Genomic DNA, 13,172 nt, shown 5'->3' with positions numbered 1-13,172 from the left:
AAAGCCACTTGCTGGTCATGATTTGTTATAGATGGCTCAGGGTGATGCCAGCCAGGAATGCTTTCCCTTTCTCTTAGAATACAGGAAATTTCCTTGATCATTGAGGCCTGATGATGTGGATATAGTTCTAACCTAGTATTTAGAATTAGACCAGGATTCAAATCTTGACTCCTAATAACCTTTGTGCTAAGTAATTTGTGGACAAATTACTTCTCTTCTCTGAACATCAGTTTCCAAATCTGTGAAAGTGGACATACTAATAGTACTGAGAACTGTAGTGAGGATTAGAGGACGTAATGTGTATAATGTGTTTAAAATGGTGTTGGGCCTGTAGTACCAGTAACACTGTTATTATTCTGAGCTTGGCAAGTGCTTTAGTGAATAGGCTTCCTTAGGTCTCAAGAAAGGATTAACTGTAATTGTTTACTGACTGAGTCCCTTGTCTTTTTCCTTTTGCAGATAAATCAGCTGAGGATTATAATTCTTCTAACACTTTGGTAAGCCTTTATTTCCTCTATTCTGATATGGGCAGGTATGATTTTTTAGGGATCAAGTCAAGTGTGGTAGATGCAGAGCCTGGGCTGGGGGGTACTCATCTTGGTCACTTTCCCACCCTGGGCCTCAGAGTAAAGGAATTGGACTTAATAAACAACAAACATCCCTTCCAGCTTTAATTTATGAATGCGCTAGAAATCCTAACCCTGGAACCAGAAGAACTGGCTGCTAGGCTCAATTTTCAGTTTTCACTTTGACCCTTACGAAAGCCAGTTTGCCTTTCTGAGCTTCAGTTTTTTCATCAATAAATGAGAATGATACACTTTACTTAGAGATGTCTTCAAATAGTTGCATTTAGAGGAGAATTCTTTCTTTTGGGTTGGTTGGGTCTACAAAACCAGGATTAGGGCTAATTGTTGAAGGGAGCAGATCCTATTAATTTAAGGTCATTCATTCTGTCCTCTGAAGTTGTAGTGAATGCCCTATCACTTGAAGGAATGTGATAGGAGTCACTGGTGACCTCAAAGGTCCCTCTGCCCTTCATAACTTACAAATTCTGTTTTCCAAGGCAGATTATAAGATGAGATGCTGATGTATCCAAAAGGGTCTTAATGGCTATTAAGCTGTGACTTATATACTAGAATACTGCTATTCTTTATATCCAGTGTTGTCTCTTGTGCAAAGTTGGTTATTTCATATTGATTTACTAAACATTTGCAAAGCCCCTATTCTATGCCAGGTCCTGTGTGGAGAAGTGGCAATATAGGGATGAATCAGACATTATCCCAACTCCTAAGAATCTCCCAATCCTGTAAGTGACACGAAGGCACAAACACTTACAGTGCAGCCTGCTAAAACTTCACGAGGCCAGGGGCTGTGTCTCACTTGTCAATTACTGGATCCCTGGCATCTGGCAAGGAACAATTTACTGAATAAAAGGTTGGGTGTATAAAGAAAGCTTCTTGATGGTGCAGTCTGAGCTGAATTCGTTATCTTGGGGAAGAATTATGAAGAGACAAGCGTATTCCCGACAGAGAATAATTAGCATGTGCCAAGACAAGGAAGTTCGTGAGGTAGGCTTGTACAGAGAACTGCAAGTGGTTTGTTATGATTGGGATGTGAAGTGTGAAGGGACTAGAGGTGGGTGGTGGGGAGGGGAGGGGAGGGGAGGGGAGGAAGGTCAGATCATGTAGGAATTTTAACTTTATCTTAAAGGTAATGAGAAGCTATTGAAGAATTTTAAGTGGGGGAGTCATACATTCTAACACAATACTGAGTCACCATCCAAATTCTTTGAACCATGCTTTCAGCAATGGGGATTGGTTTATTCTGAGTCATTTATACTGTAATCAATGATAAAAAATGTTCATATGTCCATTGCCTTGTAGCATACTGAGTCCTTTCTTATTCACTACCTCTTTTAATCTTCATAGGAGTTTAATGAGGTGGGTTATTATCCTTGTATAATCGATGATAAAACTGAAATTGAGAATGGTTAATGGCAGTAGATATCTGATTCCCAGTCTGCATCGCTTTCCCCTTATTCATTCTTTCATCAAATGGAATAGATACAATTAAAAGGTGGGGAAGAATTTGCTAATGTTAAGATCCTTGGGAGTTTCTCCCCATTATTGAACTGCAAATTATTGAAGAAGGGACCTTAACCAAAGCTGAGCTGTGCCTTGTGGCACAAATGTCTTTATGCCTTTATAGGAGGAGTAACAGCTATTATTTATCGTGTAGCTAATATGTGCCAGGCAGTGTGCTAGTAACTTTATGTATGTTAGCATAATTAGTCCTCACAATTACTTAGTGAACAGATTAGCATCCCCACTTCACAGGTAGGAAAACAGACTTTCCTGAAGGCTCATAATTGCTATTGTGGCACAACCAGATTAGAACTAGGGTCGTCTGAGTCCCTGTCCTGGATTGTTTTCACTGTGGCAGGGAACTGAGAAAGATGATGTCAGAGAGGTCTTATAAAGGAGACTGCAGTAAAGCCTTAGCTCTGTTGTTCCTTAGTGAGGAGGAGGGGCCCTGGGGCTCATGCCATATGGCAGAGAGGATGACACCTGCTTGGTAAAAACGTGTACTGGTTTACCAGGCTGTAAAGGACATTTTTCTCCCCAACTCAGACTTTTCCCTGTGGCTCAGTCCTCTTTATTTTCTTACTAGTTTCACATGGGGGATATGTGACTGTGGTAGTATTGGTTTGTACTGTGGTAGTATTGCATTGTTTTCCATATTGGTTTCACACAGATCTTTCCAATTGATTTGGGAAATAATTGGATGAGATTATAACCTCCATGACACAAGTTAAGAAATTGGGACTCAGAGAGATTATGTGACTTGCTCCCTATCCTTGAATGAATTAGTAGTAGAAACCAATACAAAATTCAGTTCTCCTCAGCATTCATTTATACATTCATACCATAGATATTTACTTAGCACTTGCTTTGTGCCCAGGTGTTAGTGATACACAGATAAATTTTACACTGTCTTAGTCCTTGAGAAAAAATTAACAACAGAATAGAAGGATAAGGGCTGCAAGAGGGGTACATGAATAATGTACCATGGGGGTCATATTTAATGGAGTGATTTATTCTGCTTGGTAGTACAGAACAGTTTGCACAAGGTTCTTGGGCCCTACGATTTGTTCATTTAATAAACATAACCTTTAAGGTTTCTTCTAGCTCGAAAATTCTTTTATTTGTGGCTCATTGGTCTGAGATATATCTCCCAGATTACATAGCACTTAAGTGCCTGAATTCTCATTTATAAAATGATCATCTATTATGTGATAGGCTCTTTGAGTGCCTAAGATCAAGGGCAGGTAAGGTCATTGCTCTTGATCTTACAGTTTAGTGAGGAATCAGAACACGTAAACAAGGATTGATAATACAGTTTCAGGTAAACATAGGCAATGATACTAGCCAGAGAAAAGGGCAATCAATGCTTTCTTGTGTGAGGTAGCATGAACAAATGCCAAGTTGTTAAGGATCCATCATGTCAGGCAAAAGAACTTGGTCTCTGTGCTGGAGCTAAGAAAGTATTTTATTTAATTTTTATTTTTTTTAATATCTTTATTGGCGTATAATTGCTTTACTATGGTGTGTTAGTTTCTGCTTTATAAGTGAATCAGCTATACATATACCTATATCCCCATATCTCCTCCCTCTTGCGTCTCACTCCCACCCTCCCTATCCCACCCCCTAGGTGGTCACAAAGCACTGAGCTGATCTCCCTGTGCTATGTGGCTGCTTCCCACTAGCTATCTATTTTACATTTGGTAGTATATATAAGTCCATACCACTCTCTCACTTCATCCCAGCTTACCCTTCCCCCTCCCCGTGTCCTCAAATCCATTCTCTATGTCTGCTACTTTATTCCTGGCCTGCCCCTAGGTTCTTCAGAACCTTTTTTTTTTTAGACTCCATATATATGTGTTAGCGTACGGTATTTGTTTTTCTCTTTCTGACTTACTTCACTCTGTATGACAGACTCTAGGTCCGTTCACCTCACTACAGATAACTCAATTTCGTTTCTTTTTATGGCTTAGTAATATTCCATTGTATATATGTACCACATCTTCTTTATCCATTCATCTGTCGATGGACACTTAGGTTGCTTCCATGTCCTGGCTATTGTAAATAGAGCTGCAGTGAACATTGTGGTACATGACTCTTTTTGAATTATGGTTTTCTCAGGATATATGCCCAGTAGTGGGATTGCTGGGTCGTATGGTAGTTCTATTTTTAGTGTGTGTTTTGTTTTGTTTTAGCACAGGCTCTGGACGCTCAGGCCCAGCGGCCATGGCTCACAGGCCTGCCGCTCCGCGGCATGTGGGATCTTCCCGGACCTGGGCATGAACCCATGACCCCTGCATCGGCAGGTGGACTCTCAACCACTGTGCCACCAGGGAATCCCTAATGTGTCATTTAAAGCTTGTGTTTCCTTATTTATTTTCGTTTTGGATGATCTGTCCATTGGTGAAAGTGGGGTGTTAAGGTCCCCTACTATTATTGTGTTACTGTCAATTTCCCCTTTTATGGCTGTTAGCATTTGCCTTATATATTGAGGTGTTCCTATGTTGGTTACATAAATATTTACAATTATTATATCTTCTTCTTGTATTGATCCCTTCACCATTATGTAGTGTCCTTCCTTGTCTTTTGTAATAGTCTTTATTTCAAAGTCTCTTTTGTCTGATATGAGAATTGCTACTCCAGCTTTCTCTTGATTTCCATTTGCATGGAATATCTTTTTCTATCCCCTCACTTGCAGTCTGTATGTGTCCCTAGGTCTGAAGTGGGTCTCTTGTAGACAGCATATATAAGGGTCTTGTTTTTGTATCCATTCGGCCGGTCTTTGTCTTTTGGTTGGAGCATTTAATCTGTTTACCCCTAAGGTAATTATCGATGTATGTTCTTTTACCATTTTCTTAATTGTTTTTGGTTTGTTAGTGTACGTCTTTTCCTTCTCTTGTGTTTCCTGCCTAGTGAAGTTCATTTAGCATTTGTTGTAAAGCTGGTTTGGTGGTACTGAATTCTCTTAGCTTTTGGTTTTCTGTAAAGGTTTTAATTTCTCCATTGAATCTGAATGAGATCATTGCTGGGTAGAATAATCTTGGTTGTAGGTTTTTCCCTTTTATCACTTTAAATATGTCCTGCTACTCCCTTCTGGCTTGCAGAGTTTCTGCTGAAAGATCAGCTGTTAACCTTATGGGCATTCCCTTGTATGTTATTCATTGTTTTTCCCTTGCTGCTTTTACTATTTTCTCTTTGTATTTAATTTTTGGTAGTTTGATTAATATGTGTCTTGGCCTGTTTCTCCTTGCATTTATCCTGTATGGGACTCTCTGTGCTTCCTGGGCTTGACTATTTCCTTTCCCATATTAGGGAAGTTTTCAACTATAATCTCTTGAAAGATTTTCTCAGACCCTTTCTTTTTCTTATTTATTTGGGACCTCTATAATTTGAATGTTGGTGCGATAAATGTTGTCCTAGAGGTCTCTGAGACTATCTTCAATTCTTTTCATTCTTTTTTCTGTATTCTGCTCTGTGGTCGTTATTTTCACTATTTTATCTTGCAGATCACTTATCCGTTCTTCTGCCTCAGTTATTGTGCTATTGATTCCTTCTAGAAAATTTTTAATTTCATTTATTTTGTTGTTCATCATTGTTTGTTTGCTCTTTAGTTCTTCTAGTCCTTTCTTGTATTTTCTCCATTCTATTTCCAAGATTTTGGATCATCTTTACTATCATTACTCTGAATATTTTTTCAGGTAGACTGCCTATTTCCTCTTCATTTGTTTGTTCTGGTGGGTTTTTACCTTGTCCCTTCATCTACTGTGTGTTTCCCTGTCTTCTCATTTTGCTTAACTTACTGTGTTTGGGGTCTCCTTTTCACAGGCTGCAGGTTCGTAATTCCCGTTGTTTTTGGTGTCTGCCCCCAGTGGGTAAGGTTGGTCAGTGGATTGTGTAGGTTTCCTGGTGGAGGGAACTGGTGCCTGTGTTCTGGTGGCTGAGGCTGGATCTTCTCTTTCTGATGGGCAGGACCCCATCCAGTGTTGTGTTTTGGTGTGTCTGTGATCTTATTATGATTTTAGGCAGCCTCTCTGCTAATGGGTAGGGTTGTGTTCCTGTCTTGCTAGTTGCTTGGCATAGGGTGTCCAGCACTGTAGCTTGCTGGTCATTGAGTGGAGCTGCGTCTTAGCGTTGAGATGGAGATCTCTGGCAGAGCTTTTGCTGTTTGATATTATATGGAGCTAGGAGGTCTCTGGTAGACCAATGTCCTGAACTCAGCTCTCCCACCTCAGAGCCACAGGCCTGACACCCGGTGTGAGCATCAAGACCCTGTCAGGCACACGGGAAAAAGAGAAAAATGAAAAAAATGTATATATCGTTGCTCCCAAAGTTCACCGCCTCAATTTTGGGATGATTTTTTGTCTATTCATGTATTCCACAGATGCAGGGTACATCAAACTGATTGTGGAGATTTAATCCGCTGCTCCTGAGGCTGCTGAGAGAAATTTCCCTTTCTCTTCTTTGTTCTCACAGTTCCTGGGGTTCAGCTTTGGATTCGGCCCCGCCTCTGCATGTAGGTCACCTGAGGAGTTTTGTTCTTCGCTCAGACACGACGGGGTTAAAGGAACAGCTGATTAGGGGGCTCTGGCTCACTCAGGCCGGGGGAAGCAAGGGGTACGGAATGTGGGGCAAGCCTGCGGCGTCACAGGCCAGCATGACATTGCCATAGCCTGAGGCATGCCGTGTTTTCTCCTGGGGAAATTGTCCCTGGATCACGGGACCCTGGCAGTGATGGGCTGCAGAGGCTCCCTGGAGGGGAGGTGTGCATATTGACCTGTGCTTGCACACAGGCTTGTTGGTGGCTGCAGCAGCAGCCTTGGTGTTTCATGCCCATCTCTGGTGTCCGTTTGATAGCCGTGGCTTGCACCTGTCTCTGGAGCTGGTTTAGGCCGGTGCTCTGAATCCCCTCTCCTCGAGCACCCCGAAGCAATGGTCTCTTGCCTCTTTGGCAGCTCCAGACTTTTTCCTGGACTCCCTCCTGGCTAGCTGTGATGCACTAGCCCCCTTCAGGCTGTATTCACACAGCCCACCCCAGTCCTCTCCCTGGGATCTGACCTCCGAAGTCCGAGCCTCAGCTCCCAGCCCCCACCCATCCCAGCAGGTGAGCGGACTGGTCAGCACCGATCCTCTGTGCGGGAATCTCTCCACTTTGCCCTCTGCACCCCTGTTGCTGTGCCCTCCTCCGTGGCCCTGAAGCTTCCCACCCCCACCCCCGTCTCTGCCAGTGAAGGGGCTTCCTAATGTGTGGAAACTTTTCCTCCTTCACAGCTCCCTCCCAGAGGTTCAGGTCCCATCCCTATTCTTTTGTCTCTCTTTTTTCCCTTTTCTTTTGCCCTACCCAGGTACGTGGGGCATTTCCTACCTTTTGGGAAGTCTGAGGTCTTCTGCTAGCATTCAGTAGGTGTTCTGTAGGAGTTGTTCCACATGCAGATGTATTTCTAATGTATTTGTGGGGAGGAAGGTGATCTCCACTTCTTACTCCTCCGCCATCTTGAAGGTCTCCTAAGGAAATATTTTAAATCGGAAGTATTTTAAGTGAGATAGTTAGTTGTGCGTTTTAGTCTAAACTACCATCTTAGAAAGATTCCTCTGGAAATTGGGTCAGTGTAGTGGGGTGAATTCATATGTTTACGTCTCCTGCTATACTAAATTTCTTAATTTCAGAAAAGATACATAAAAAATTAATTCAAAACAGTGCTCCAAAACAAAAACAGGATGTTAATAAACCATTGTCGGGAATTCATGGAAGGTAGAAAGCAGATAAGATCAGATTGATTGGAGCAGCCGAAAGCACAGCTGCTGTATGTATGTGGAAGACAAATTTCCTAAGAAGATAAGAGTAGCTCAAGAGAAAATGGTCTGAGAGAATATATATAAAAAGCAGGAAGGAGGGCTTCGCTGGTGGTGTAGTGGTTGAGAGTCCGCCTGCCGGTGCAGGGGACGCGGGTTCGTGCCCCGGTCCGGGAGGATCCCACGTGCCGCAGAGCGGCTGGCCCGTGAGCCGTGGCCGCTGAGCCTGCGCGTCTGGAGCCTGTACTCCGCAACGGGAGAGGCCACAACAGTGAGAGGCCCGCGTACTGCAAAAAAAAAAAAAAAGGAAGGAATCTTGGGTCATCTTCAAGAGTAAATTAAATTCTGTAAGTGAAACAGCAGGGGCAGTGTCCATGTTACAGTGAGCAAAAGGTACCAGAAGGTTGATCCTAAGCTTAAACCAGATACGTGTCTGAAGAAGGTAAACTGCCTACTTGAGGAAAATGCCTAGTGTGGGTACAGGGAGAGAAGAGAGAGAAGCAGAGCAGAACTGGAGTTAACTACAGATCTGTGCAACAGGCATAAAGTAGAGGAAAAAGGAGAAATAGCTCTGCAGTGGAAGAAAATACATTAAATTTCTGCATCCCAAGGATAAATTCCTGATGCTTTTGACAACTGGGAGGAGAGGTATACATACCATACATACTCTTCCATGGCAGCTCACCCTAAAGTGATGCTTGCCAGTTACCACATCTGTATAACTCACATACAGACTGCATCAGACCTCCCATTCAGAGGAAGGTACAGCAGAGAAATAGACTTACACAACTACAGAGGAAACTCATGCTAGTCGAATACACTAATTAATATGGTTTTTCACTGATAAATATGAGGGGAGAGCCAAGGATCTCTAGACATTTGAGAGAAACAAAGCGTTAAAGAAAAGGACCAAGAAAAAGAAATAAAACTGACCCCAGAGGAAATTGATAATTCAGGAAAGAAAGTTTTAAAAAATCTAATATATTGAGAGGTTCTATAGATGTTGCATCCACAAAAACACTGCAGGTAGATCAATCAGAGGATAAAAAAAGAATTCTTAGAAATTAAAAGTATAGTTGAAGAAACAAATTCCCAAGGATTAAAAAATGCATGTAAAGGTGGATGATTGATATAAAATATAAAAACACATGGAAAGTATGAGAATAAGGGACACAGAAGATTATTCAAGGAGATTCAGGAAGAATTAGAGGATTAGAAGATTAATATTATTGTTTTTTAAGATTATTGTCTTTGAAATTTCTGTATTGGAGTTTCTCTTTGCAATGCTTCTTCATTTTTAGTTGGCTTCCCAGTTTGGTGGAGTCCATCTTCCAGTAGCTTTGAGAAAGTAAATATTTAATATATTTCAGGTCTCAAAATGGAGCGCCTCTATTCTATTCTACCATTTGATTGATATTTGGCTGAATATGGAATTCTGGGTTGAAAATAATTTTCTACCAGTATTTGGAAAACATTGCCCTTTTGTCATCTAGCTTTCAGCATTGGCTATTCAAGTTCAAAGCTATTTATTCTTGCATCTTTGCATCTGACCTATTTTTTATTTTTCACTTGGGAAGTTTGTAGCATCTTTATTGTCACCACTGCTTTGAAATTTCATAATTACATCCCTATATTCACCTACTTAATTTGTGAGGAGCTTTGTGGACTCTTTCAACCTGGACTCAAGGCTTCAGTTTTAGGAAATTTTCCTGAATTATTTCGTTGATGATGTCTTCCCCACTTTTCTTTGTTTTCTCTTACTGGAACTCCTGGTTTTTTAGACTTCCTGGACTGATTCTCTGTTTTTAAAAATATTTACTCTGTTTTACCTTGCCTTGATTTTGCAGCATAGATATGTAGATTGGTTTTCAGGTTTGCCTACCATCAGCTTTGGAATCATTCTCCTTGACAGTTACTGCTCATCCATCAGTCATTGCCTCCTTTGCTAATCTTGCCTCCTATCCTGTTCTCTCCAACCTTCGGGTTTAATGCCTTTAAAAGGCCATTCGTTTATTATAGTTCTAGTGAGGTTTTAAGAAATAAATGCCTGTGTTCAATCTGCCATCTTTGTCAGGCATTCCTGAGGAATTTTCACTTCTAACTCCTTGTATATCTGTATTATATGAAATGTGTAATGAGAACCTACTGGTTTTACATATAATTTAAAAATTTAACTTTTAAAAGGCAGCATTATTGAGGTATTATTTACATACTATAAAATTCACCCATACTGATTGTACAGTTCAATGATTTTATTAAATTTATAGACTTGTGCAACTATCACTAGTCTAGTTTTAGAATATTGCCACCACCACAAAAGTTCCCTTGTACTCATTTACACTTCATTCAAACTCCCATGCCTAACCCTAGGAAACCACTGATCTTTCTGTCTGTATAAATTTACCTTTTCTAGACATTTTATATAAATGGACTTGTATAACATGTAGCCTTTTGTGTCTAGCTTCTTTCACTTAAAAGCTTGCGAGGTTCATCCGTGTTGTAGCATGTATCAGCATGATTCCTTTTTATGTCTGAGTAATATTCTATTGTATTGATATACTACATTTTTTACATTCATCAGTTGATGGGCATTTGGCTTGTTTCTTCTTTTGGGCTATTCTAAATAATGCTCATACTAACATTCATGTACAAGTTTTGGTGTGGATCTATGTTTTCATTTCTATTTGGTATATACCTAGGAGTAGAATTTCTGAGTCGTATGGTGACTCTATGTTTAACCTTTTGAGGAACTGCTAGGCTGTGTTCCACAGTGGCTGCACCCTTTTAAAGTCCCACCAACGTTAGGAGGCTTCTAATTTCTCCATATCTTCCCCCACATTTGTTATTGTCTGTCATTTTTAAAAAATATTTATTTATTTATTTGACTGCATCGGGTCTTAATTGCAGCATGGGGATCTTCATTGCCACGTGTGGGATCTTTTTAGTTGCAGCATGTGGGATATTTAATTGCGGCATGTGGAATCTTTAGTTGTGGCATGTGAGATCTAGTTCCCTGACCAGGGATTGAACCTGGGCCCCTTGCATTGGGAGCGTGGAGTCTTAGCCACTGGACCACCAGGGAAGTCCCTATTGTCTGTCTTTTGATTATAGCCATCTCAGTGGATAGGAAGTGGTATCTCATTGTGGTTTTGATTTGCGTTTCCTAATAATGATGTTGAGCATCTTTTCATGTGCTTTTTGGCATTTGTTTATCTTCTTTGGAGAAATTTCCTTTTTGTTGTTTATCTCTAATTTAATTCTACTGTGGTGAAAGAATACATTTTGTGTGTTTTCAGTCATTCAAAATTTATTGAGATGTGTTTTATGGCCCAGCATATGTTCTATCTGAAGAATTACCCATAAGTGATTAAAAGTAATGTGTGTTCTGTAGAACTTGGGTGGGAAGTTTTGTACATGTCAGTTAGGTTGAGTTGATTGATAGTGTTGTTAAAATCTATATCCTTGCTAATTATTGAGACCTCTTTCAGGGCTGTCCAGAAACTTCTACGTTCTGCTTGGCTCTTCCGAAGTTTTTAGGTACATGCACAGAGCCAGACATGTATGACTAGTATGGGGCCTCTCTCTAGTGTCTGCTGTACCTTTGGCCAGAATTTGTTTGCCTTATTCAGTATTGCAACCTCAGGCTAGTAGTGGTTGACACTCTCCTGCTACTACCTCTGGGAGGTCACTTCCACTGATGGCACCACTGGGCCTGGGCATTGCCCACTGCTTCAAATGAATGTAAGCCCTCTTGGGTCCCATAGTTACAGCCTACCTCGTCCTGGAAGAACCCCTCCTCTGATGGAGCTAGGGTGGGATGGTTGGGAGCAATCCTGGGCCAGAACGTCAGAGATTCCTATGTTTCTACCCAAAGTTCAGCAGTTTTAAAATCATAAGCACTTCTCAGTAGTATAGGTAGGCACCTGGAGGTTTTGGGAACACACCAAGCATGTCCCCTTCTCTCAGAGTCTTTGTATTTCTTCCATCTGCCAGGAATATTCTTTTCCCAGAGGGTCTGATGGCTCATTTTCTCATTTCATTCAGGCCATTAGAGAGGCCTTTCCATGACTACTGTATGTAAAGTAATAATTCCCTACCCTCAACCATTCTCTGTTCTCCTGTGTTTATCTTATTACTGCCTGGTAGTTTGGTGATTAATTTTGACTGTATCTTCTTCTCAAATGTAATCCATAAAACCAGGCGCTTTATCTAATTTGTTCTTCAGTATAGCCCCAGAGCTTTGAATAGAGCCTGGTACACAGTGAATGAATGGGTGAGTTGAAGTCACTTCTTAAAAAAGAGGTTTGTGTTATTAAACATAATGATAATTTAATTGATTCCTTACATCTTTCTAGCCCCTTGCCATTTACAAAGTGCTTGTATACTCACATCACTTCATTTCTTCCTCCCAGTGGCCCTCTGAGGTAGGCAGAGAGCATCTGTCATCACCTCCATTTTATGGATGAGAAACTGTAGCTTAGAGTGGGACAGGCTTGCCAAAGAACACAGGGATAAGAAATAAAAATCTGGGACAAAAACCTAAATCTCTTGATTCTGGTAGTTGTTAATACTACCACACAAAGCCATCACCTGTGGAAAACAGAAATCCCCTTCTTTATAGAGTTTTAGGAGGCAACAAACAAGTGTTTATAGTCTACATTAGTCAGACCTAGGGCCTCTTCACCTGATGATGAAGAGGCTGCTGAGTTAACCTCATTCTCATTTTGGGTTCCTAGTTAAATTTTGCTGAGTGAAATATTAGGGAGAAAAGAAATTAGAGCAGAAAAATATCAAAATATGTGCTTTGACAAGGGAAGAACCTCTATTGGATTTTAGAACTAAAAGTGACTTAGGGTCACCCCTCAAATTATACCTGTCCTATTCTTCCACGTTCCTCGAGTGATGAAACTTGAGACCCAGAGGATGGATTCATTGCCTGTGATCACCAAAGCTAGTTGCTTACATATGCCTGTCACTGGCAGTTTTCTAGTTATGCCCTGCACTGGAGGCCCTGTTAGAATCTATGAGCTTGCCAGTTTTCTTTATCTTAGTATGTTAAATGTAGTAAAGACCAGGCTCCCACACAGTAGCTCTAGACTAACATTTGACTAGACAGTTCCTTCACATATCCCCTGTCAATCTGACTCCTGACATTCCTCTCTCCAGAGGTCCCAAATGGCAGCAGAAGGGAATTGTCCCTCTGTCTCCTGCATCATATGGTGAGCTGCTTTAGGACATGGGCCATCTTTTTCATTTTTGTGCATTTATATCAAAAGCATTCATCACAGTATCTTACTGAGC

General features: G+C 41.0%; 1 protein-coding gene across 2 annotated transcripts in view; it reads left to right on the top strand.

The window, feature by feature from the left end:
• PAK1 (p21 (RAC1) activated kinase 1) overlaps positions 1-13,172 on the top strand; it is a 147,757-nt gene that overhangs the window by 99,810 nt on the left and 34,775 nt on the right. For both annotated transcript variants that reach the window (XM_024749686.1, XM_024749694.1), the window contains exon 5: positions 460-497. In XM_024749686.1, the coding sequence (XP_024605454.1) occupies positions 460-497 (38 nt within the window). The remainder of the gene's footprint in view (positions 1-459; positions 498-13,172) is intronic.

The sequence above is a fragment of the Neophocaena asiaeorientalis genome, unplaced genomic scaffold (assembly GCF_003031525.2).
Source record: "Neophocaena asiaeorientalis asiaeorientalis breed wild unplaced genomic scaffold, Neophocaena_asiaeorientalis_V1.1 scaffold363, whole genome shotgun sequence".
Taxonomy (NCBI): domain Eukaryota; kingdom Metazoa; phylum Chordata; class Mammalia; order Artiodactyla; family Phocoenidae; genus Neophocaena; species Neophocaena asiaeorientalis.
Note: the sequence above shows the minus strand (reverse complement) of the source record. Positions and strands in the feature narration are given on the sequence as shown.